Here is a 27,293-nt window from a genome sequence, read left to right as displayed (position 1 = left end):
CGTTTATACAGGCGCAGAAATGGCTGTGCGGTTCAGAAAATAACTTTGTAAACATTTGCTGGCAGGCTCAGTTACATTGCGTGGCACTTATGCAAGTGTCGTCTGTTATAGCCCTGAGACGATCGGTAGTTTGTGAGTGAAATTGATAGATTAAACTGTGTGAAATCCTATGATACATACGTACATACATATATGAGGAGTAGTGCATTTGTAATTATGTAGTATGCATGTGTATGTGTGTGTGTCTTTGCGCTTTTTTCCCCCCTCTCGTTACTTGATAACTTGTGTTGGTTCATTCATGTCCTCGTAACTTAGCTTTTCAGCCAAAGAAACTAGTATGATAAGGGTCAAATTTAAAAATATAAGTACTGGTCGTTGTATATTCGGCCCAAACATTTCAAGGTGGTGCCCCAACATGGCTGCTGTGCCATCACTGACTGAAGCAAAACACAAAGATTTAATAAATGACATCAAATTTTATGTATTTGTACATGCTCAATGCTTATAAATTTGTAATCATTTTAATTAAAATAGAAATTATACGACACAATATATTATCACTAATGAATTACACATATAATTAAAATAATGACATATAATATGTAGCGGTTATTTACGACCATTAAAGAGCAGCAAATTGAAACACTCCATGTTACAATAGCGGACGCTGTGAAACATTGGGAATGATAGGCGTTAATATTCTTCAGGATCAGTAACAACTAAAGACAGAGATTTAGTGAAAGGATATCGAGGAAATCGGTTTGGATTCGGTGGTAATGCTGCACTTTCTACTTGATTTCATTAGGAAACAAGGTAGCAAGAAAAATTTACTGCTGGGAAACATTTGCTAAAAGGAAATACGATGAAACAAAGTGTCCCCGTCTTGCAATGAATGTTGAAGAAAATAATAAACCTATTCCAAGCGCAGATGAAAGAAATATTAAAAAGAAAGAAAACAGACAAAAAAAGGAAGAAAAAATATTATTCTTAATCTTTGCCACATTCACGTAGAAAGGGAATTATATACGTTCAAGATTCTTGATGTCGAGACTTGCGCTGAAATAGATATTTTAATACTTCGAAATGATCCACCTTGCAATTTAAACGGACGTGCTATTAGGGCGTCTGTTTAATTGGCAAATAAGAAAAGTTTTATAGAAAAGAAATACGAAATATTTATACAAAGGACGCGTAAAAGGTATTACAAGCATAAAGGGGAGCCACAAATGCTATGGCATTCTGCGAGGAAATTAAAATAAAAGTCCACACGGCATCTGTGAAATCGACATTAATCTAGTTTTATTGTATCATGGGAGGATGATTATGCATATAACAAACAAATGCACGCTTTCTATTTGCTTTTATAATGATGTCAGTTGGTTAAATATTTAACCAATTAACCTGGATTAGAGAGAGAGAGTGTGTTATAAATGAGCAACGAAAAGATTGAGAAACTAACTGATTGACTGACCGAAAGATTAATCAAGGAATCAATATGATAATTCGTTAAATAATTAACTAATTGTCAAATAAGCAACAAGGAAGTGAAATAGAATCAGTGCGTGTGTTTATTATTGGCACAATGATCCTTCTGAAATACAGCAAAATATAGTTAGGACACACGAACAGGCAACAAGAATCCTGCAAACTGAATGCCGAAACGAAAACCTATTAGGATATTAAATATTTACTACAGAGTAAAAATCCATGATAAATTTATTTATAAATTCCAGCTTCAAAATTTATCAAATATTGAAACAGCCCCTTATAAATTTTAATAAAACACATTATCATTTTTCGATTAAAACAGTAACGTAAACAATAGTAATATTTTCTGATGCAGCACATATTTCTGTGACTGGTTGCGTATTAGAGAGTAAATATATATGTATACATAAGCTTCCATATTCCTACCTGTCTCGGTAAATCTTATTGTGTTATATTTTAAAACAATATTGAATTGTAATTATATTGCCTCTAGGTTCACGTAATTAGAAAATAATATTACGTTTGAGTGTTCGTTTATTTTTAGTGAGATGTCATTACAGAAATTACTCCGTTGGGTATTTTCATGCCGACGTTAAAATGTAGATTTAAAAGTTACTCGAGAACACGCAGACATGTGATCATATATCAATCGATCCACGCTCACACACGGATAGCAGAGACATGCACACACACACACACACACACACACACACACACACACACACACACACACACACACATACACACACACACACACACACACACACACACACAACACACACAACCTTAGCCAAAATTATAGGACCGATATGGAAAAATAGAGAATATGATTGAAACTCATTTATTTCATAATTGAAATAATAATAATAATAATAATAATAACAATAATAATAACAATAATGATAATGATAATAATAATAATAATAATAATAATAATAAAAATAATAATAATAATAGTAATAATGATAATAATAATAATAATAATGATGATGATTATATAGACCAGTAAAGAGAAGTGAAAGGATACATGTTAATTAAGTTTGTTGACTGCTGTTTCGTAATTTGTGTTAGTTACAAAAGCGAGGCAGCAACATCTGTCTCTTACACATTCATAGACTCGTACACACACATAAACACACACACACACACACACATGCATCAGAATGAACATATAATGGCAAGCAAACACCAGACTTTGATATACATTAGCAATTTGTTTCCGTATACAGGAAAAGACAATGTATACATTTGGCAGAGTTCACTCGTTACAAAAACTAGAATGTCGTTGTATTCAGCTTACTAAAAATGCGAGGATAAATAGATAAACGGAAAATTCAGAAATAATGCAGTAAAATCATAAAATCACTAATATTTAAAAAAAAAAGAAGAAAATCAAGATGTGTTATGTCTGTTCATTATGTTACAGCATTTAAAATATATAGGTGTTTGAGTGTGTGTGTGTGTGTGTGTGTGTGTGTGTGTATGTGTTTATATCTATGTGTATGTCCACATGGCCCAGTGGTTAGGGCAGCGGAGTCGTGGTCATAGGATCGCGGTTTCGATTCCCAGACTGGGCGTTGTGTGTATTTATTGAGCGAAAACACCTAAAGCTCCACGAGGCTCCGCCAGGGGATGGTGACGAACCCTGCTTTCACTCTTACCTCCTGTTTCTGTTGTGCCTATAATTCAAAGGGTCAGCCTTGTCACACTGTGTCACGCTGAATCTCCCCGAGAACTACGTTAAGGGTACACGTGTCTGTGGAGTGCTCAGCCACTTGCATGTTAATTTCACGAGCAGGCTGTTCCGTTGATCGGGTCAACTGGAACCCTCGACGTCGTAAGCGACGGAAGTGCCAACAACATGTCCACATGTATTTATGTGTGTATATTTATTGATATATGCGTGTGATGTATTTTGTAGAGTCACTTATCTAACTAGCACGTATTAAGAAACAGCTCTCAATAAATGGAATAAATATCTTTCTTCGGATTTCTATTAGCTGTTCAGTTTCATAAATGTTGTCCGCTATTATGATTCATGGATTTCTAGAACGCCAGTAGGTTACATCGAAGCCTTAACAGCTGTTTCTCTCGATACACACCCCAGGCGGGGGACATATAGTTGGATCTCTGTATATAGGTGTATATCGTTTTTCTCATTACATTATAACGTTGCCTGACTCGGTATTTGATATCTGCAATACTATTATTATTCCATTATATGTAAACAATAAAGATTTGGAGAGGAAGTACATGTCATTAATATTGATATAGTAGCACCATTTTGTGTTTTTAATCATAATATAAAAATACGATCATTAATAAATTATTTGATAATGTAAATATCCAACTATTGCTCAACACCGTTATATGTTCAGTTCATACGATCATGAATAAATTGTATAGCAAAATATATTTTTATCAAGTAATTAACAGGAAATATATCCCCATGGACCGAACGTGATAAATGAATGTACACACAGGCATACACACACACACACATACATACATAGATGCACACACGCTACATATATGTAAGGATATACGTGTATACATACATACGCATGTATATATATGTATGTGCGTGTTTTGTGTGTGAGCACTTATAGTTATATATTTGGTATATGTATACAGCTTTCATAACGTTAGTGTTTGCGTATGATTGAATATGTCTGTTTGTAATACAGTTTAAATGGCCGCCGGTTAAACGAAAGTTGTTAACTCTTTCAATCTGGTTGGTTTCAGAAGTCGTGCCTATTTTAGTGATTGACGGATATTCTCAGCCCTAGGTTCAATTTATCGAGAACCTTTTATTCATGAATGGCATTTAATACCAAACCCATACTACTTCGGTGAAATTTGCACGGATTTGTTCCTTTTTTTTCTTCTCCAAATATTGAAGATAGCTCTTGGCTAAATTTTCCAATGTACTTGGCGTAATCCGAATTAATACATGCCGAAAATTCTTCCAATAAGGAATACAGACATAACACATCCAAATATTTCAATTTCGTGGCATGATATTGGCAAACGTTGTGAGTTTTCAGTCGCAGTATGTGGAAAGAAAATGCATGCCAGGGCAGCAAATAAAGCCACTGCGATTTGTGTAAACGTGGCGACGTATTTGAAACTAGAGTTCTACTCGTTATATGGCAGTTAACTCTGGAATATACAATGGCTGCCATATGTAATATCAGGAAATATGGTAATATTATAGATGATATCAGGAAAATTATAATATAATTGTTATGAAATTACTTATGGATTATATGAACTGATGTTCGAAAGAAAAATAACCATTATCAAGCTTGGCTATAATTCCTTATATCCAAATTCCGCCGAGGTCGACTTTTACTTTCAACCTTTCGGGGTCGGTAATATTAAGTACTAGTTGCGTACTGGGTCGATCTAATCGACAGGCTTCTTCCCCCAAAATTTCCCGACTTGTACCTTCAGTAGAAAAGGAATAATAATAGTAGCGCAGCTACTAATATTATTGCACATTTAATTTTTTTTATGCATTGTAATTTTTAGTGTTTTATTTTGTAACTGTTATTTATATATTTTTACTTTCTCATGATTATATTTTTACTCTTGTCCCCCCCACCGCCTTGTTCTTGCATCTCTCTTTTCATTCTTTCTGTTTTAATTTGGTTTTCCTTCTATTCCTGATTTACCACTTTATGGTTGAGGTTTTGGCTGTTTTTAACCATTTTGTAAAATTTCATCAAAAAGTTTTAATTTATATTACAGTTAGCGTGCTGGACGAAGTGCTTAGCGGTATTTCGGCCGTCGCTACGTTCTGAGTTCAAATTCTGCCGAGGTCGACTTTGCCCTTCATTTTATCGTGCTCAATAAATTAAGTACCGATGGCACACTGTAATCGATGTAATCGACTAGTCTCCTCCCCGCCTTGTGACTCCAGTAGAAAGTTTTATATGTAACTTTTTCCTTTCAATGTTATGTAAGAATCATTTAATGATCAGAAGGAAATAAATATTTGAAATATTGCTTTTATGCTCTCTTCATCACTCTCTCTTCCCCCTCTCTCTCTCTCGGTCTCACTCACTCACCTTCCCTCTGTCTCACACGTATAGTCACACATACGTGTAATACAGTTCTATATTTAAGAGATGAGGAATTATGTACATTATTTATATTTGACGGATATGTGTCCTCATCTTGTTTGTTGTTAACACAACGTATCGGTTGATATATCCTCCAGCCTTCATCAGGCTGGCGGGTATATCAGCCGAAACGTTGTGTCAACAACAAATAAGATGAGGACAAATATCCATCAAATGTAAATAATGTAAATAATGTACATATGTATAATGTAACATGGAAAATAATGCTTACGTTTCCTTTTTTCAGGCTGATGTTGTTCGTAAAGATGAAGAGCAAGCGCCTCCAGCTGAGGAAGAAGAAGAAGAAAGTACTAGAGTGACATGGGGCGGCAAATCTGAGTTTCTTATGACATGTGTTGGATATGCAGTGGGACTTTCCAATGTCTGGCGATTCCCGTATTTGTGCTATAAAAATGGCGGAGGTAAGTCGAGTTTGCATGACGATGTTAAAATTGTTATTCACTTTACCTTACTAAAAATAAAAGAATTATATGGAAATATATGGCTGCTCTCTTCACTCTTTGACGATGATGTCTCAACATAAGTAAAAGAAACTTAGAAACGACTCTGTCCCCTTATATAGCACGTTCTCTTCTTATGTAGCATTTCCCAGGAATTCTACCAGGTTTACGATGTACGCTTTGAGAACACCTCACCAATAACGTTCCTCGTATACGCTACGAAAGTACATACACCTACATACCAATTGCGAAAGCCTTCGAAGGCTTTTAAACTAACAACCAGGAACAAACCCCAGTATGTCTTGCTACTACACTGACCACATATCCGCCCTGGGCTGATATCCTTCAGCCCATGCTAGGCGCTAAATTTCAACATCTCTCTTAATATTGCTAACGATCACTCTACTACCCACATCTCCTACTTCGATAACAGTAACAAATATTTATGGTTATTATGATTTCATTAACTATTGTTTCTTTCGTTCAGATTACCCCGTTATGTCTACTTTTCTATTTCATTATTAAAGATCATTTATGTTTGTCGTTTGTTTTTTCCTGTCTACAGAAGTTAATTGGTTTGACAATATCTATTACTAATTCGCTATCACGTTATTTTCCAAGTGACCATTTACATACTATATGTTTTTTCATCTTCAACAATTCACTCCCAATACACAGATAGCTGACTGACACATAGACCCTCCACATTTCATTGATCACTTTCGAACCATCAAAATTAACCTCCCTTCTGGACTATAACTATCTCAGCAGCAATTGGGATATCCAACCGCTGTCTTACTGCAACCACCAAAAATAGATCCACATTATAAACAAACGCAATTTGGTGGCAATTTATGTCCTATAACCACCATATCTGTGCTAACTGTATATGGCATTTCTTTGCTTTATATGAGACCCTTCGAAAAGCAGGTAGCCGACCGGCTGAAACTTCCATCAAGAGACATATACTGCGCATCTAAGAAAGAATAAAATCTCAGATCCCTATCCCCACCACCACAAGTTGTTCATTCAAAGCGTTACACCAGCAGTTCCAGAATGAATCGAAACCTATAATACTATGCAAAACCAGGAAACCCTAATAATAGGACAGCATTGGAAATCTAGCCCAATTATTATACGAACCGCAGAGAATATTCCTGACCATTAGACAGTCCACAAATTATACCACTTCTGATAATAATACCAATGCTTTTGCTCTCTGGCCTAGAAGATCTTTTTCAACTTTGTAGAGTAATTCTTTTATCCACGTGTCAAACATGATAACTTGGTCTTCGCCACAAACATAAAACACGGAGACTTTGGTAGTTCCTTTCTGGATATATATCTCAATGAGTGGAAACATAATAGTCAATCGCTCTTATTCCCGTCAGTTATTGTCCAGTGGTATTCATTTCCAGCAAATTAAAATTAATGAAAGACATTATTTACAATATTTACATTTGATGTATACTTGTTCTCATCTTGTTTGTTGTTAACACAACGTTTCGGCTGATATACCCTCCAGCCTTCATCAGGTGTCTTGGTGAAATTTCGGAGCTGGGTTCTTACCCCTAAGGTATTTTTTGATGTTGTTGTTGTTATTATTATTATTATTATTATTATTATTATTATTATTATTATTATTATTATTATTATTATTATTATTATTCAGGTCACTGCTTGGAATCGAACTCGGAATCTTGACCACTACGCAATTATGGAGTGAATTTTAGATCTTATAAATCTAATATTTTCATATGGCGTAGTGGTTAAGAGCACGGACTACTAACCCCAAGATTCCGAGTTCGATTCCAGGCAGTGACCTGAATAACAACAACAACATTAATAATAATAATAATAATAATAATAACAACACTGAAAAATACCTTAAGAATGAGAACCCAGGTTCGAACTTTCACCAAGACACCTGACGAAGGCTGGAGGGTTTATCAACCGAAATGTGTTTACAACAAACAAGATGAGGACAAATATCCGTCAAATGTAAATAATGTATATAATTCCTCATCTCTTAAATATAGAACTGTATTAATGGAAGATATTTACAACTTTTTTGTATACATCAGATATTACTGAGCATTAATACAGAATGTGCTAACTAGATACACCTGTGGCCTATTTTATTTCTATCCCCATGGATTCTTTCCCCAGACAAAATTCCTCCAAAGCTTGTAGGTAGATTCATTGTCGCTTTCAACGATATTTTCATGCGAATGTTCTTGGCGGATGCCTGTGGGCTGTATCAGTCCATCAAATTCTGGGTGGATAACTTTCTATCAGATCAAATTAAAACGGCGTATGCTGATGAAATATGCTCTTATTCCCATTCCAATTATTTGTTGTGCGCCATGTTTCGGTTTTATGCCTACGCACTTCTTCTTAATCATCAATGGCCTACTTGCTAACATCTTCAATAATACCCATTCTCAAGCAGATACGATAATGTTCTCTACCTTGTTAAAGTTCGTAAACAGACAACCAGACATTAATTACAGGATCCTGGACACCTCCTATCTAATATGCATTGTCTTCAATAGGATCATGCGAATATCATCTCCTTCAACAACAAATATTATTAGAAACAATGCAGTTTATAATAAGACATTTCCTACGGTCATAGCGATGTTGCGATCACACTAAACATTAGACCGCACAACCATTGAGGATCTCGACTTTCCAATGCACACATCTAATAGAACTCCGAAAGCAGATGAAAGCCTGATGTCTTCTTCGAGCAAACAACGGATTTAACTCTCATCACTACAACACCTTTACGATATATGATCAACAATATAGCACTCTCCTGCCATAAATGATGATTTTACTACAACAGTCGCAGTCATTCGTGACCACATGCAAAGAGAAATATCACACGAATGACTGAAGAGATCCACAGACACTCTTCAACCACTTATTTTCAAATCGTTTATTACTTTTTATGACTACTACAATGATGGCTAGTTTCATGCCATCTTCAGTCAATCAAACCTACTCGTCTCTCATCCCATCATTTTTCATATTGTAACCAACAAGGCTACACTGTTATAAACTTTATGTCTAAAATTGTCGGTCATTTGGAATTGCCTAACTCTATGTGCTTTCCTGCGCGCATCGACTTGTAGCAGTTTTAGGAAATCTTTAACTCCAGTATTATCACAAGCCTCTGTAGATCTATGAATTTCAGAGACACTGCTTCTCCTTCAGTTCTTCCTAATAAAAACAAATTCTCACATATCTATAATATAATATTTCGTTTCAGAGATTTTCATAAAGTTAAAATATATTACCTGTTTATTTATTTATTTTGTATGGTTCAGTGTCTAAACCGTTTATTATTTACGTGCCAAATTCTCACTTATATAATATTGTGTTATTTATTTCGGAGATAATATTTCGTTTGTATTTATTGATTTCTCTCTTTGTCTTTGCTAGGTACATTTCTGATACCATACATAATAATGCTGGCCATTGTGGGATTACCTCTCTTCCATCTGGAGCTAGCCTTTGGCCAGTTTGCTAGTCAGGGGCCACTTAGTATATGGCGGATTAACCCACTTTTCAAAGGTAAGGACATCGAATTTGTTTTTATAATTTGTTACAAAATTAATCTTGCTAGTGATGCCAACTCAGATATCTTCAGAAACATATCTGCAGTAAGTTTAATTTTCTGTCTGTTCTTAAAAGACTTTCCCTTAACTTACATTAATTTGAGCTTATAATATTCGCTGTATAATATTGTACTTTATCTTATTTGTGAACAATGGTTAAATGATAAAGGCGCTATTGAGAAGAGCATTGAAGGCAGTCTTATAGTTCTACGTTCGAATCTCCATGTCTTTGGCAGTAATTTTCATTATCAAGTGGGGAAAACAATAATCGCGATTATATTTAATGAAATTGATGTCTTTGTTCCGTATTCTTGCCTTTGGATACCTTCGAGTAGAAATAATATATTTCCATAAGAAATCGCTGAATCTAAAGACAGCTAACATAAAAGAGAAATAATTTGTTCTGGTGATAGCAATGTGATTGTTGTGTTATAATAGCACAAACACATACGTAAAAAAATATTCTCTACCTATTATTCTGTGTGTCTGCCGTTTGTCATTTGCATGGGTCCCTGCAGATCTCGTGATGTCATGTATTTGCACCTGAGATGTTCTTTTTCAAAGACCAGGGTTTAACAAGCTTGTTTTCTTAATAGAGGCCCAGCGCTGCATTTAAGTCTCCCTTCACAGAACAAATTAAATCCATCTTGAAGATGAGGCCTCTTAGAGCTTGGTATTACAATCTTATTTGGTATACTCACAATAAATATCAAAACCAGGAAATAATACAACAACACATCACATTCATCAGACTACGCTATCGCTAATATTCGCTCTTTTTTCCTTCTTTGTCGATCTCGAAAGAATGACAAGGAAAGTTAAATCTGGTAGACATTCAATTGGGTGTACCACGTAGTCTTTCTGACATTCTAAATACTATGAAAAACCACATATCTCAATATATGAATTATATTTTCCTTTGTCCTTCTTTGAAACATTGGGCACTGCGCCTTTTCAAGCGGCCTAAAATTCTACGAGAAACGTCTATAATTTGGCAAAAAAGCTGAAACTGAAGTAAGAATATTATTTTTCACAATAAAATATATATTGAATCATGCTTCTGCTGAAAAACTGAATTACCTACCTTTCTATAAAGAAACTTATTATTTGCAACATTCATGGAAGGAATATATTGCCTATTACCTGCTGTAAGGTAGCCAAGATATATACTCAATTAATAAAGAAGAACAAGGTATGAAGTTTTATGTTTATAGCTATACGACTCTTATATTATTGATATTTTCTGTAATGACCATAAGCGAAGAGCTACTCCATTCCACTACATTAGAGAGTATTTTTAATTATACTGGAGAGGACGAATATCTTATTATTCGCTTCATTTCTTTCACACTTTATTACTAATTTCTGTCATAAAAGTGCTTTCAACTGTTTTATAGCTACGACTGAGCGGTATATAATTAGAGAAATGTAGGCTCTCTTTTAATTTCCTTCGTGTTAATGACTACGTCTCTATCACTGGGTCTCTCTCTTACTCTTTCTCTGTGTGTGTGTCTCTCTCTCACACACACATATATATATATATATGTGTGTGTGTGTGTGTGTGTGTGTGTGTGTGTGTATGTGTGTGTGCGTGCGTGCGTGTGCGTGTGTTAGTGTGTGCGTGTAGGTCTATACATATACACATATTACGCATAAATATATACATGTATATATAGACATATGTACGTATATGTACATATATACATATACACACGCACGATTACACACACACACATATATATATACACACACATATATATATATATATATATATATATACATATACATACACACACACATATATATATAAATATACATGCATATACATACATACATATATATATATATATATATATATATATATATATATATATATATATATGTGTGTGTGTGTGTGTGTGTGTGTGTGTGTGTATGTGTGTATGTGTGTGTGTGTGTGTGTGTATTATACGAGAGACAAAGAGAAAGAGCGAGAAAGCAAAAAAAAAAGAGAGAAAACTCCATTGAAAAGCCAGTGCGAAGATCCGGATTTAATTAAATGCTTTACGGAGGTTTCTCCTCTCTGTTTCATTTCTTCTTTTTCGCGTGTTTAAATTCCAACGAAGCCAACTTTAATTTACATTCTGCTCAGGGTCAAAAGTATAAGAACTATTAATATACTGGCATAAAGACAAACAATTCTCTAGCAACAAAAATAACATTGAAGTTCTAACCAAATCGATTGTACCTCCCTAATATTAACCGTTTGCAAAACACCACTGGCAAACGTTACACAAAAATTTCAGCAACGTTGAATAATATTTTGCTCGTGAAGCAATATTCATCTTTTTATTGAACCATAAACTACAATTGCTTCTACTTTTCTGAAACTGTTTAATTCTTTGAACACGCAATAACATATACAGCTATACACAGCTCCACAAAAACAAGACATGGAATCCAATTCTGTCACTTTCGAATCAAATATTTTCCCATTCTTAGGAACTGTATAATATTATTTCGTACATTTTTTGTTCGTCAAAGGCACATATAATTTCTTTCGCTTCTATATACATGTTTTACATTCTACGTGATAATGGCTACGAGAATATCTGAGAGTAATACGTGCACAGAGAGACAAGCACATTCACACTATTTTGACCTCTACGACCAGTCCCCCAAATCATTGAACTATGACAAACTGGCTCGGAAACAAAAGAAACCCTCTTGATTCCATATTGCTCTTCCTCCCCCCAACCAACCTCCCACACTATCCCTTAAAATAGCAAACATTCCTTAGCTACATACAAAACAATATGCCAGAGAGACAGGTCAGTTATTCCTCTACAGTATTTTGTAAATCCTGAAATATATCTCCTCCTGTGTTTATATATATATATATATATATATATATATATATATACTACCAAACAAACATAATTTTTATTGAACTTAATATGCTTTCTGGAGTCCCGTTCTGATTACTTACTTACATACTTTCTTGTAATTTTTTTATTAACATTTCCTTGTACCATGGGCCATACGTCCCCTGCCCAATTCAGGATCACAACACATAAATAGACTGCAATACAATTTATTTTCCTCAACAGGTCCTGCCCTATTTAACCTTATCCCAAAACAAATGAAAGAGGAAAAGGTTCTTATCATCTTTAAACGGAATGTAGAAAAATTTCTTCAAGGTATACCAGATAAATTACCTAAAGCTGGATACAACTCACTCAACAAAAACTCTATACTCGAATGGACCATGATACAAAACTTGACTTAAAGGGGATTTAGCTAATCCCATCAGGTGGTGCCTTCATGTTAGATATGGCCTGGACCAATCTTTGGTCGAAACATATATCTAAGTTATGTGAGTAGTCTATGTGTGCGTGTGTTTCAAATAAATTGTAAAATATAGGAGCCGGTGTAACAAGAAAATTGTTCTTTGTTTTTGATGCAGTACACACGTTAATGTTTCATTTACCGTGTTCCATTCTACAAACAAATTAGTTTCTGCACCCGGTGCTGTTATATCATTCACTCACCATGTCCCCACCAATTTTTCTGCTTCCATCCTTACCATGCAGAATTCCTTACTTACTTGGGAAAAAATTAAGAGCCTGGACGTTTACAGTTAAGCTGCGCCAAATATTAGTCACATTTTCCTAATATTACAACTTGGAACGAAGATTTACGCGAAGAATAAATACTTATGGTCATGGCCTGGAGATTATTCTATGTATCATAGAACTGTTCGATCAGGGCTGACGCATGGGCTAACTAAGAAACAACAACAATTTTAAAAATATTTATAATCTAGAATATAAACATTGTAGTCTGCTTCTACTGTAATTCAAAATGTATTTGTCACAGGTAATGTGTTAGCAGACGCAAGAAAAAGCAGGGTTAAGACTAACGGAATAACTAGTCTTATACTCATTATACATTAAAACTTCGGTTCATTATCACTATATCTTTGAATTCCCTCTTCTCCAAAGTGAATAAGAACGAAATGTAATTATAGCGCTGGTCGCTAAATTTGAATATTTTCGTCTCCTGACATTGTGATAATGGCTGCCTAAATAAAGACATAAGTAGAAATTTATTAGATAAATGAAATGAAATTACTATATTTCCACTGCAGAGAAAAGCAATGAGGGTACGTAGTCTCGTAGTTTGTAACTATAAGAGTGTAGGAGTTTAAAAAAAAAGGACTCGTTTAAATCAGGAAACAGACAAGAGCAAAATAGATCTCACGATGCAGTAAAATTGTCACTTGATCACTAGATTGAAATCATGCGTTTACAACCAGCGTGGAAGCCGTACAGGTTTATTCAACTGGCTACACATGGTAGCTAAAATCTCCTTCAAATTAATTCATACCCCGTTATAATCAAGGGTAGTACCTATTGAAAGCGAGCTTAGTCATAGATATGCAGAAAACCTGTTATGTCCTGACTGGAAAGTTTCTTCTCATGAAACTACACGATCGGAGATGATATGGAGGTAAACAACGGAATGACAGCATCACGAAAATTTGGTTTGTTCCGTTTTCACTTCTAACAACGAAACCATATAATCTAATAAGGCATTTCAAGTAAATATAAAGCACACAAGATGTATCAATAATTAATGATTTGTATTGACTTTTCTTGTCTTTTAAAACTGTCATATTTTCTTTCATGAGACAGAAGGAAGAAAGAGGAGAGACTCAAGTGTTTTATAAGTTACTACGATATTAATTATCAGAATACAAACAGCAGTGTATGTATAACGTAAACATAATAAATAAGCATAGTAAATATAGGAAATACGAATATATATATATATATATATATATATATATATATATATATATATATATATATATATATATATATATATATATATGCGTGTGTGTGTATGTGTGTAGAATTATAGTAAATATAGTAGATATAGATAAATAGAGTAAATATAATAAATATCGAAAAACATATTAACTGATCTACGATAAAGGAAGCAAAGCGTTGTTGCTAGTTCAGAGTTGCCTGTCTTGGTGTCTGGTGCTGAAGAATAGTCACGAGGTTGAAATGCATTCATCAATCCGCTGGTGAGCACCCTGAGGTGAATAGAATGATTTAACATCTTATGAAAGTACTCCGAAAAGTTATTACAAGTTCAAATATCTTTCAAACATATTTCAAACCGTCTTAGCTTTGTATAATTATGTTGATTTCATTATAATTTTAGGTGATACTACATATGACGTATGGTGAGCTTGAAGTACTATGTTTAAAGAAAAAGAAACTTTGAACATAACTGGAAATTTTCTACTGACAATAACATATACATCAGGCTTCTATAGGGTAAAAATCAGAGAGATGAACCCGACACTGAATTTTCTATGAGAATGAATGCGTCTTACTATTTGATAATATTACAGACACTGGAGCACAACACATACACTAGTCTTTCGTACTCAATAAGCATATGTGTGCATGTGCGGTACATACATACATACATACATATATACATATATGTGTGTGTGTCCGTGTATGTGTGTGTGTCCGTGTATGTGTGTGTGCCTGTGTATGTGTGTGTGCCTATGTGTGTATATATATATATATATATATATATATATATATATATATATATATATATATATACATATATATACACTTTTAAATTAACTCTAGGATATGCAGTGCTTAGCAAGCGACTATATGAACAGCACCAATAAGTTTCACTCTAGATTTACATAGTAACGTATTCCATATTCTCGCAAATTGTTTTCTACCAGAACCAACTGACAATATCTCCGTACAGATTAGCAGCCAGTTTTGGCAATTGCAGAGAAAATAATATAAAATAGTAAGTTATCGATCTTTCTCACAATAGACACGTAAGCTATAGACACGAACAATACTTACTGACTCTATATAAATAAATGCATATATGTATCTATTGTTCTACCCACTGTCTCTCTCGCTGTATATATATATATATATATATATATATATATATATATATATATATATATATATATATAAACAAAAGTAAATGAGTATATGCATATATACGTACAGGTATGTGCATACCGACATCCACCTGTATGTATAGGTGCATATCTGGGTACAGGACATTGCACACAAACGTAGACGAGAACACACGAGCCACATAGAGAACATTCTACTTCTTCAGCTACCCACGTTTTAACACCGGCGTTTCGACGAGCTTCGGGCAGGACGCAACGTTAAAACGGCTCGTCCCATGGATCGCAGATTAAATCTGTATACGCAAATTAAATCTAGCCATGGAGGAATGTAGTGGCGGACGAAAAACAAGACAGGAAAACAAACAGAAGGCTTTACGGCCAGACGAGAAAAATTATGTGTGTATGAACGCGATGAGGCACGGAACCGAGAGAGACAGTGGTAGCGTGTGTTACTTGGCGAAAGCCAAGGAAGGAAAGGATTATTGACCGGAAGCATGTGACCATGCCGGTGTAAAGGGAAGAGAGAGAGAGTGGTAGAGGGAGAAAGAGAGGGAGGAAGTAGAAGAATGGTGAGCAACGAGAGGAAAAGAGAAAGAGAGGAAATACGAGGGGGAACGGCGAGATACGTAGTAGTACATATATATATATGCGTGCGTGTGTGTGTAGATATAAAGTGTAGGATACTAAGAGAGAGAAGATGATATAGGAAAACATACATACATATATATATAGTTTTTTTTTTGCTGTAGTTTCAACTCAGAGCTGCGGCCATGCTGATGCACTGCCGTTTTGCTACGTTGTTATTACTGAGAGCCTCCTCCAATATGTGGGATATATATATATATATATATATATATATATATATATATATATATATATGTATATACACACACATAGATGAACATCTGTTTGTGTGCTTGTGTTTGCTATATCAACATCTCTCTCTCTCTCACGAACTCTTTTGCTCACTGTCTCTCTGTGGCTGTCTCTCTCTCTCTCTCTCTCTCTCACAGACACACACATATGTATGTTATTATATATATAGGTGTTTGAGTGTGACGGTGTGCGCGTGCGCATGCTTGTGTGTGTATGTACATGTGCATGTATTCGTATATAGGAATAGAGATAGAGAGAAAGATAGATGGATTTTAGTGATATCTCTTGTGTATGTATTAATGCTTAGATAAGCTTAAAAGTAATTCCTTTTCAATACAGAGTTAGAAAACGGCAATATCCTTGGCAATTTATAAAAATTTAATTTCCTCTTTGACTCAAAATCTATTAACCACACACTTTTTCTTGATTTGATCCTTTGTAGAGTAAAGAAAAGAAAACATGGCAACAAAAACACTACATTTGTGTATTTCGCAAAGCAAATATACCTCCGTGATTGATATACAATCAATCGTAGTTTCTAGTTTACTGACCGTTTCTAGTTTCTGACCGACTGGTTTATTTCAGTTGGAAGGCTATATCTTACATCTGAATCAATTAAATATTCATTATGTTCCAGAGGACAAAAAAAAAGGGAATGTTTCTTTTTTTTCCATAGACTAATACGATCCTCTGCGGAATTAATGTTCCTGTAATAGGATATGTTAACAAAAGCAAAAAAGGAAAATTAATGTCAATAAATGACTATTGTCTTCATGACATTGATGGATCTAGTTACATGAACTTTGCAGATACAGAATTAATGTGAGTCCTGCAGTGTTAACAAGTAATCCAGCTATTCTTTCAATCATTTAGTCAGTGTGCCTTCTAAGACTACAGTAATAACTATCTGGTCAACAGCGATTATTCAACTGCAGTGATTTGAAATCAGAAATGTACATTTCTCTTAAACGTTGGGAAAAATATCCAATGGTGGATGATGAATACGGATTCCTCCGTTCAAGTGATATTAATAGCAGTTTCTCTGTCTCATTTCACTTTCTCTGTCTCACCTTCTATATAATATAGTATAATGTGTTATACTATATCATACAATATATTCTCTATATGTATAGATATATACATAATCGTATACATATATACATTCATAAACACAAACATACACACACACACACACACACACACACACACACACACACACACACACACACACACATATATATATATATATATATATATATATATATATATATATATATATATATATATATAATGTATATATACTTCGATTAGAGGTTGTTTTAAGCCTCATGAAGGGATGGTTTCATCCAAGGAAATACTGGTTCAATACCTAGTATTTGGGGGGAATTAATTTCCTTAAAGTGGTAATTCTATATATATATATGTATATTTAAACATAGTTTATATTCATATAAAAGAAGAAAAAGAAAATGGCGATTGGGAAGTTAATAATTGTTTGTTATTAAAAGCAAATTAATCATCATCCCTTACAGCTGTTTCAATTAAATCTCAGTAATTATTAAGTGAATATCAAATGTATATGACCTGAGCATAATATCTTCAGTCTGCTATAATGAATCCATAAACACATATAAAACATCCGCAAGGTTTATTTTTTCACCCCTGAAGATATAGCAAAATAATATTCTATGATAATTGTTGGGGAAGGAGCAATGAAACCAGGAAGACATACACGGCGGGTGCGTTTGTTCAGAAGCACTCAGATCTAAGAGTGCATGTTATAGCAGAAAGAGCTGTTAGCTAATGATGTTCATTTCATCCTTGCGTGTTCCTTTTTCATTTATTGAATTTCGTATTACGCTATGTATTCAGCAAAAGATTATCCGGAAGTTGTTCCTCTTCGATTACTGTCGCAAACAGTAGTAGCTTTCTTCAACCGAATACACGTCGCTGATTGGCTGAAATTACCCAAATACAACAACTTTAACACGAAATAACTTCTAAAATACCAAATTTTGTTAAAAACGTTCAGAGGAAACCGTGTTCTACGTGAGAAATTGTACCAGTATTCGAAGTTTCAAACTGTTTAGTTACAAAAAAAAAATAATTAAAAAATCTGTGATTGAGATGGAATAGAACCAGTCAGGGTACTAGGGTTTTTTAATTGAGTGCATAACTGAAAATTTTTCTTCGACTCCGATATAAATTCATTCAAAATACACCGTTGTCCGTGGTTGTTCTGTACATCTTGAACGGAAAGAACATGTTGGATGATATATTGGTTACAAATTTTGGTACAAGGCCAGCAATTCTAGGGAGGAGTTAAGACTATTACACAATCGAACCCGGTGCTCAACTATAACTTATTTCATCGACTCCGAAACGATGGAATGAAAATTCGGCCCTCGGTAGGATCCTAACCCAGAACGTAAAGACGGGCGAAATGCCGCTAAGCACTTGCCCACTACACTAACGATTCTGCCATCTCGTCGCCTCAACATGTAGGAATATGTACTACTAGATGTATTGTATTGGAGAATATCTGTGGTTAGTCAAACCAAGAATGCTTTTGGTTACAGATCAGCTCCATGTGGTTCTAAACAACAATAGCAACGAAGCTGGACGTAAGGCATAATCTGTATAGTTTTTACAGAAATGTATATATTACAGGCGCAGGAATGTGTGTGTGGTAAGAAGCTTGCCTCCCAACCGCATGGTACTGGGTTCAGTCCCACCGTGTGGCACCTTAGGCAAATGTCTCCTGCTGTAGCTTCGGGCCGACCAAAGCCTTGTGAGTAGATTTGATAGGCGGAAACTGAAAGAAGCCCGTAATATATATATATATATATATATATATATATATATGTATGTGTGATGTGTGTGTGTGTGTGTGTGTGTGTGTGTGTGTGTGTGTGTCTATATATATATATATACATATATATATATATATATATATATATATATATATATATATATATATTTATTTGTCTGTGTTTCTCCTCCTACCATCACTTGACAGCAAATGATAGTTTGTTTACAAATCCGTAACTTAGCGGTTCGGCAAAAGATACCGATAGAATAAGTAGTAGGTTTACAAACAATAAATCCTGGGGTTGATCTGTTCGACTAAAGGCGGTGTTCCAGCATGGCCGCAGTCAAATGACTGAAACAAGTAAAAGAATAGAAGAATTACTACACACAACGACACACACGCATGCGCACAAACACATCCTCCCACACACAAACGCGTACGCATCTTTCTGAGAGTGGGTGTTATATTTGATTATCGTCCGTTTGGGAAACATTCTATAATATTGACCGCGTTCTCGATAATCAATTTTTCTCGCACCTTCCTTTAAACATATCTAAAGAAAATATTACGCAACATTCCTTTTTTTCTGTATATATGAACAAGTTTCTCTCGTTTAATTTACGCCAACATACCCATACGTCTAACAATATATTTGAAAGAAATTTTCACAAATCTAATTTGTAGAACAAAACAGGAAGAGTATATAAAAATTTGGTAATATTCCGTTTTTTAAATGAATTTAATTTTTCTTTTTTGTATCGAAATTGGCCAAAAAGTATCGGAAGTTGCAAGAACAAAAGGAAGATATGACAACATATATAAATACAGACACACGCGCACACATTTATAAGCACACGTGTGTGAATGAACGTGCTTGTGAATGAGCGTGTGTTTGAGTGTGAAGAATGTTGTTGTTAATACTTTCAAGCCACGATTTACAATTGTTTCAATTGTGTTGGTTATAATCAAATAATATGGAAAGCAGCACCGTTAGTTCCGTGTGGATAATACCAAATGTATTATAGAATGATTATCTCACGTTAGATTAATTATAATACCTACGAACTAATAACTGTATACAGAGATACATACACACACACACACACACACACACACACACACATTTGTTTGTATATGTATTGCGTTACTATATATATATATATATATATATATATATATATAGATAGATAGATAGATAGATAGATAGATAGATATACATACACACGTACACAAGGAAACAACACACACATATTTATTCAAGCAAAAATATTATTGACGGTGACTTCAAAGTTTCAGCCAGCTAGGGCTTCATCGAACTGCAGTAATTTCACATTATTCTTCACACGGTACATAAAATAAGAACAATAATAAGGCTGGGGATAATAATAAACAGAGGGAGAGAGAATGAACATAACTTCTAGATTTCAGCGGTCCATTTGCCATGCTGGAACGCTGATCTACATTTTTTTTTTCATTCCCTCTCTGTTTGTTTTCTCTTATTCCTTTCTGTTGAAGAGCGTAGGCTCGAAACGTAAAATACTTTTTCATTTTCCCAAGCGTCAAACTAATACACTTGCTTGTTGTTCATACACCTGTCTTAGTCTTTTTTTTTTCACTATAAATTTCAACTTCATATCTATTTACAAAGGCGCTCCCACACACACAAATATTTATGTATTTATATTTATTTATACCAGACAGAAGCTCTTTCGGAATGAAATTTCTGTTTTAAAAAATCACATAAGGAGCAATACTATGTACAAGTATGTAAAACAAAACGAATGGACAAGGATTATTACGTTTTACTATAACACAAGTAGACATATATTCATTCATATTTTGAAACACTTAGGTCTAGACACACCAATACTTAAATACGATTGCATATATATGTGTATGGTTATCTGTTTGTACGCGTATGTAACTATATACCCAAAAAACTGATGATATTCATATACATTAGAATTACTACATATGCGTCCTACTAAAGTGGTCTTATACTGAAATAATATTTTTGAAATAATATATAAATCTGTCTATATCTTAAGTAACGGAACTTTTACACTGTTATATCTTAACAGAAATGTGTATATCTTATTACTACATATATATAGAACAAATATATATATATATATATATATATATATAAAACGGAAAAGAATATATATATATATATATATATATATATATATATATATTCGTCTTCCTTTTTATACTTTTATTTGTTTCAACCACTTGACTGCGGCCATGCTGGAGCACCATCTTTTAATCGAACAAATCGACCCCAGGGCTCATTATTTGTAAGCCTAGTACTTAATCTATCGGTCTCTTTTGCCGCTAAGTTATAGGAACGTAAACACACCACCACCATCGGTGGCCAAGCGATGGTAGGTGGGTGAATGAACAGAGACGCACAAACATATGCACACATATACACACTCTCGCACACACACACACACACACACACACACACACACACACATATATATATATACACACGATAGGCTTCTTTCAGTTTCCGTCTGCCAAATCCATACGCAAGGCTTTGGTCGGTTCGAAGCTATAGTAGAAGACAGTGGCCCAAAGGGAATAAACCAGGGACCATGTGGTTGGTAAGCAAGTTACTTACCTCACAGGCACTCTTGCTCGCTGTATCTGTCTCTGTCTGTCTGTCTGTCTCTCTGTTTCTCTCTCTCTCTCTCTGTATGTATATATATATATATATATATATAGCTATGATTGACCATGGACCGAACACTATTCAATTTTTTTTCTCCATGTTTTTCTCCTTGTCTCCGTATTTTTTCTGTTGAAGAGCGTAGCTCGAAACGTTAAAGACTTTCCGTATTCCCGAGCGTCATACTAATACGTCCTTTTGTTGTTTACACCACCTGTCCTCGTCTGTTGTTGTTTTTTCGTACATTCTCCCATATATATATATATATATATATATATATATATATATATACACCGTTGCTATTATATAAATATCGTTGCTAGTATGTTAAATTTTATGTCCCAATTTGGCCAAATGCGGTTTTGTTTTTCAATATTTAATTTTGCTTGCATTAGCCGGTTCTTTTGGTCAAACTGTCTTATCTCCAGCTGCTTCAGATGACAAAACATGAAAACTGTCAAAGTCTATGTTTTAGCATTGAATGGTTTAGTATTTTTCAAAAGTGTACGAAGTTTCACATGCGACAGTTTTGCAACAACAATATTTTCACGCAGGGTTAGAAATTTGCCTACACCTTTCTTCAAAATTCTAGAATCAAATTTCCCTAAGCACCTTAAATATTATACTACAATCAACGAATACTCTGTAACATTTTTATATTCTGTAATGCTGAATTTAGTAATTATAATAACCTCAATAAATAGGAGAATTTTAAACGTGTTACTGATAGACATAATACTCTAGCTAATAACAATATCTTGTGTACTGGATTGGATGGAAACCGAATTAAGTGTATGGCTAAGGATAATAACTATAAAAATAAAAATATAATTTTGAAATCAGTTACCAAACCTAAGTCTAAACTTGTTATTAGTGACGACAAATATAAGGGTACCAATATGAGTAATAGTATTAATAATCATACGGATGAGAATAAGAATAAAAAAAGAAAACTGAGACAAACGTAACATCCAATAAACTATGTAATTGTAGGGTCCCTTGCTCCTATCCACTTGCAGGCTCATGCCGCCGCTACAACGTTGTCTATAAACACATAAAACGCCATTGATACATTTACTGTAACCTGAAATGGCCGTAGAAGATATCCTTTTCCGAATTTTGTATATTTATTTTATCTACTAATATTTACCAAATTTATCTACCCCTAAATTTTAAAATTTTGAACTCTCATCCGACAGTTCATATAAACATCAAATTCTTAATCGATTGGAAGAGTTCCTTTGGGAAGCTCGTACCTTGGTTTTTGACTCTTTATTTGTCACTTCTCCATTCGGTACCATATAATTTACAGGTAATGTTATTCACTTATTTATATAAATTTATATGTTTATTTATTTCATTGTGTGCTTTAAAGTTTGCTTTGGAATTTGTATTGATTGCCTAGATATGTTCCTCCTTTAATTTCTCTTATTCTTCGATTTCGCTCGCAATGATTACTTCTTAAAACAGCTCATATATTGTGAAGTATACTTAAAAAACGTACTATGTAAGACAATTTAACTTTATGTATGTATGTATGTGTGTATGTATGTATGTACGAGAAGGCACACGCGTCAAGATACAAGATTACATACATATATCGAAGACGTGTAACTGGCTAGATGTGATCATTCAGTTGCAGAAATAAGGATACTCTTCTGTTCCTATGCATAACATTCGTTCTTCGTCGTCTGGGTTACGGCTACAAAATGTGATCGCCACAAACCGTCAACCATATGGGAGAACCTGAGGCAATGCAGCGACATTAATCAAAGTAGATTGATCAGGTGAAGACTAGCAGTCGCCCATACATATCAGCCTCTCCTCTCCATGCCAGGAATGTTTCCCAAGTGAAATAGATAGGCCTATGCAGCTAGGCACCAATGACATTGCAACTCATTTCTACAGCTGAGTGAACGTGTTCGAAATCACAATAGAGCCCAGTCCGGAAATTTCACTATCTCATGAATGTGAACCTGACACCAAAAACTGAGTCATGGCTTATAAATACGTGTGAGTGTGTTTGTATATATATATATATATATATATATATATATATATATATATATATATATATATGGTGACTTTGAATCTGACGCTTACGCGAGATTAATTTGTCCAGGAAAATTACACATAGGTAAATTGAGTAAATTTGTTATTGATAAATATATAATTGTATCGCAAAATAAGATTGAATTTGAACTTTGATCAAGTACTCAAGAGGCAATTAGCTGGTTCAACCATTTTGAAAACAAAGATAAATTTAAATTTTTCTAGGTTGATATTAAAGACGTTTATTCATGTATTTACTCAACAGCGCTTGACAGCGCACTTATGTTTGCCAAGAATAATACAAACTTAAGTATGAATGAAATAAATCTCATACTAGCAGCTAGAAGATCAATTATTAGCTTTCATAATAAATTTTGGACTAGAAAAGACACATGTGACTGTTTTGACATTGCTATAGTTTCGACGGATTCCGTGCAGGCGTCGGACCTCGTTGGAATATATATTTCATTCAACTTTAATAATGAATTTCCAGAAATAAGGTGTAGTCTGCATAAGGTAGGCGCACATTTTGACGTCAAATATCAAAATCCAACTAATAGGAAACTTGAAATATATAAGAAAACATTCCATCGGTTTTTCAAGACTATCTATTTCTATAGAAAAAGATAATAGTTTCGTTTATCATTTAGATGTTAATTTTAACCTAAAAAACGGTAGATATGGGCAGTATTATAAACCAAACTTTAAATTAACTTACGTTAAGTTTAAAAGTAATCATCCTATGTCAATATTTAATTGTTTAGTTCCAAAGACAGAAAAAAAAGGATAAATTACCTCACATACAATGAGGAAATTTTAAATGAAAATAGGGACTTCTATAATAATGCGCTTGTTAAGGCAGGGTATAAACATAAAGTTAAATACATTCGACCTATGGTTAATAATATGTTTTATGATCTAAAAGTAGGAAAATTTAACTACACGAAATAACATAATGAACTGGCTAAAATTAAAATATAAAATATAATAGATATTAATACTAGTAAAAAAAATATACATGTAAATATAGAAACAAAATATAAATACAGTTATTGCAAACAGAATATAAATGTCGTAAATACGGATAATCATAACCTAAGCAGAATAGTAAATATGGATAAATTTAAACAAAATACTAAATTTAACAAAAATCCACGTCAGCAATTTAATAATGATTACAACGAGAAAAACCGAGATATATCTTACATTAAAGTCTAACCGCGAATCCACTAGTTATGATAGAAATAAGGAATATTACAATAATACAATTAATGACTACTACAATGATTTGAAATCTGTTAATAATAATGGAAACTATTGTACACAGATGAACGAGACTAAGAAATATATACTTTGTGTAAAATCCACAAAAACAAATTCTGGGAAATACTATACCCCTAATGATATAAAGGAAAATACTATTTGGTTAATTATTCCTTTTGAAAAACAAACAAAGACTAAATTAGAATTTTGCGGAGATTAATAAGCAAACACTTTACTAACAGGGTGAAATTATTACAGTGTAACTACTAGCAAAAAAATTTATTAGATTTGGTTTCTATGTATCTAAAAACTTGTTTCATAATAATATCTTGAACTAATAATTATAAATTAGATTATTTTTACAAGAATCGTAAAATTGATAGTTCTTCAATTTAATAAATCCGCCATAAGAAACGGTAGAAACCTTAGTTTAAATAGTACAAATCCCTTATTTTAGTAAAGGTTAAGCAGATGAAAATAAGTTTTGGGATTGAAAATTCAAGGCAAACAGCAAATGTAATTATATCTGTAAACGGAGAAAACTGGTATACCAGTCTATTGTGGAATCTGAAGGTATGACTCATTTCTATATCGGATCGACTGAATTCTTTATGAAGCGAAGAATTGCTAATCACGAGAATAGCTTTAGTAACCGTCTTAAAATTAACAACATGAGTCTTGGTAAATTCATTTGGAATTTAAAAGATAGTAATAAAAGTTTTAAAATTAAATGGAAATTCTAAGCCATGCGAAATCTTATCTTTCGAATATCAGGATGTGTCATCTTTGTACAGAAGAGATTTATTTAAAATTATCGTCCAGGTGCAAATTACTTAATTTTCGGAGTGAGAGAGTTTTAGCTTTTCTACAAGCACATAAACAACTTTTCTCTAGATATTACAAAAAATGAGATTTGATACATGCATACATACACAATAGTTATTAAATATAAATATGAAGTGTATATTTGTTTTTCTCTTGACATATTCATATGTCAAGAGACATATTATTAACATATAACTCTTATTAACATAATTTAGTTAACAAAACCTTATGTATGTATTATCCAAAGTCTGATAGAATATATCTAATAGATACATGAATATAATGCTGGATTACAGTAATATATCTCCAAATATAATTCAATAATAATTGATTAAAATATGACGTATAACATATTATATAGAATCTATTATGAAGTAAATTAGTATAACTAAAATCCTTATATAATGAGAATTGAATTCAACTAACTATTTAATTAACTCTCTAATTGATATTTTATCTAATAAACTTCATTATAAAAGTGTTAATACTTTTTTAGACAAACATAACTTAATGAGATAATACGGGTAAGCTATATCTCACACAGCCACGTAATAAGCAATTCTTCCTATATCTACTTCAGGTATAAGGCGGCGAACTGTCAGAAACGTTGGCACACCGGGCAAAATACATAGCGTATTTCATCTGTCTTTACGTTCTGATAATACAGTTCTATATTTAAGAGATGAGGAATTATGTACTTTATGCCCACGGATATATGGCATAGTGCTTTAGAACGCGGCCTACTAACTCCTGCCTTTGTATCTCTGTTTGTTCCACCACCATCGCTTGACAACTCACAGTGGTGTGTCTATGTCTTCGTAAGTTAGCGGTTCGGTAACAGAAACCGATAGAATAAGTACCAGACTTAAAACTTACATGGAGTGAGTCTTAGGGTCGATTTGTTTGAGTAAAGGTGGTGCTCCAGCATGGCCACAGTCAATTGACTGAAACAAGCAAAAAATAAAAGGGCACATGTATATATATATATATATATATATATATATATATATATATATATATATATATATATATATACAAGGTGCGATGGGTATATTGGAGCTACTTTATATATTTATTTTTTGATTTTGTAGACTAGGCAGTGTAGTAGGGTCAATTGGGCACCGTCT

The 27,293-nt window shown here is 33.6% G+C and overlaps 1 protein-coding gene across 1 annotated transcript in view; it reads left to right on the top strand.

Annotated features, from left to right (window-relative positions):
- The window catches only part of LOC106884069 (sodium- and chloride-dependent glycine transporter 1), a 362,819-nt gene that overhangs the window by 128,816 nt on the left and 206,710 nt on the right, over positions 1-27,293 (top strand). The window contains exons 2-3 of the mRNA XM_089355594.1: positions 5,863-6,037; positions 9,527-9,658. Of these exons, the coding sequence (XP_089211720.1) occupies positions 5,863-6,037; positions 9,527-9,658 (307 nt within the window). The remainder of the gene's footprint in view (positions 1-5,862; positions 6,038-9,526; positions 9,659-27,293) is intronic.

Source organism: Octopus bimaculoides, chromosome 7 (assembly GCF_046866305.1).
Source record: "Octopus bimaculoides isolate indiv1 chromosome 7, ASM4686630v1, whole genome shotgun sequence".
Taxonomy (NCBI): Eukaryota; Metazoa; Mollusca; class Cephalopoda; order Octopoda; family Octopodidae; genus Octopus; species Octopus bimaculoides.
Note: the sequence above shows the minus strand (reverse complement) of the source record. Positions and strands in the feature narration are given on the sequence as shown.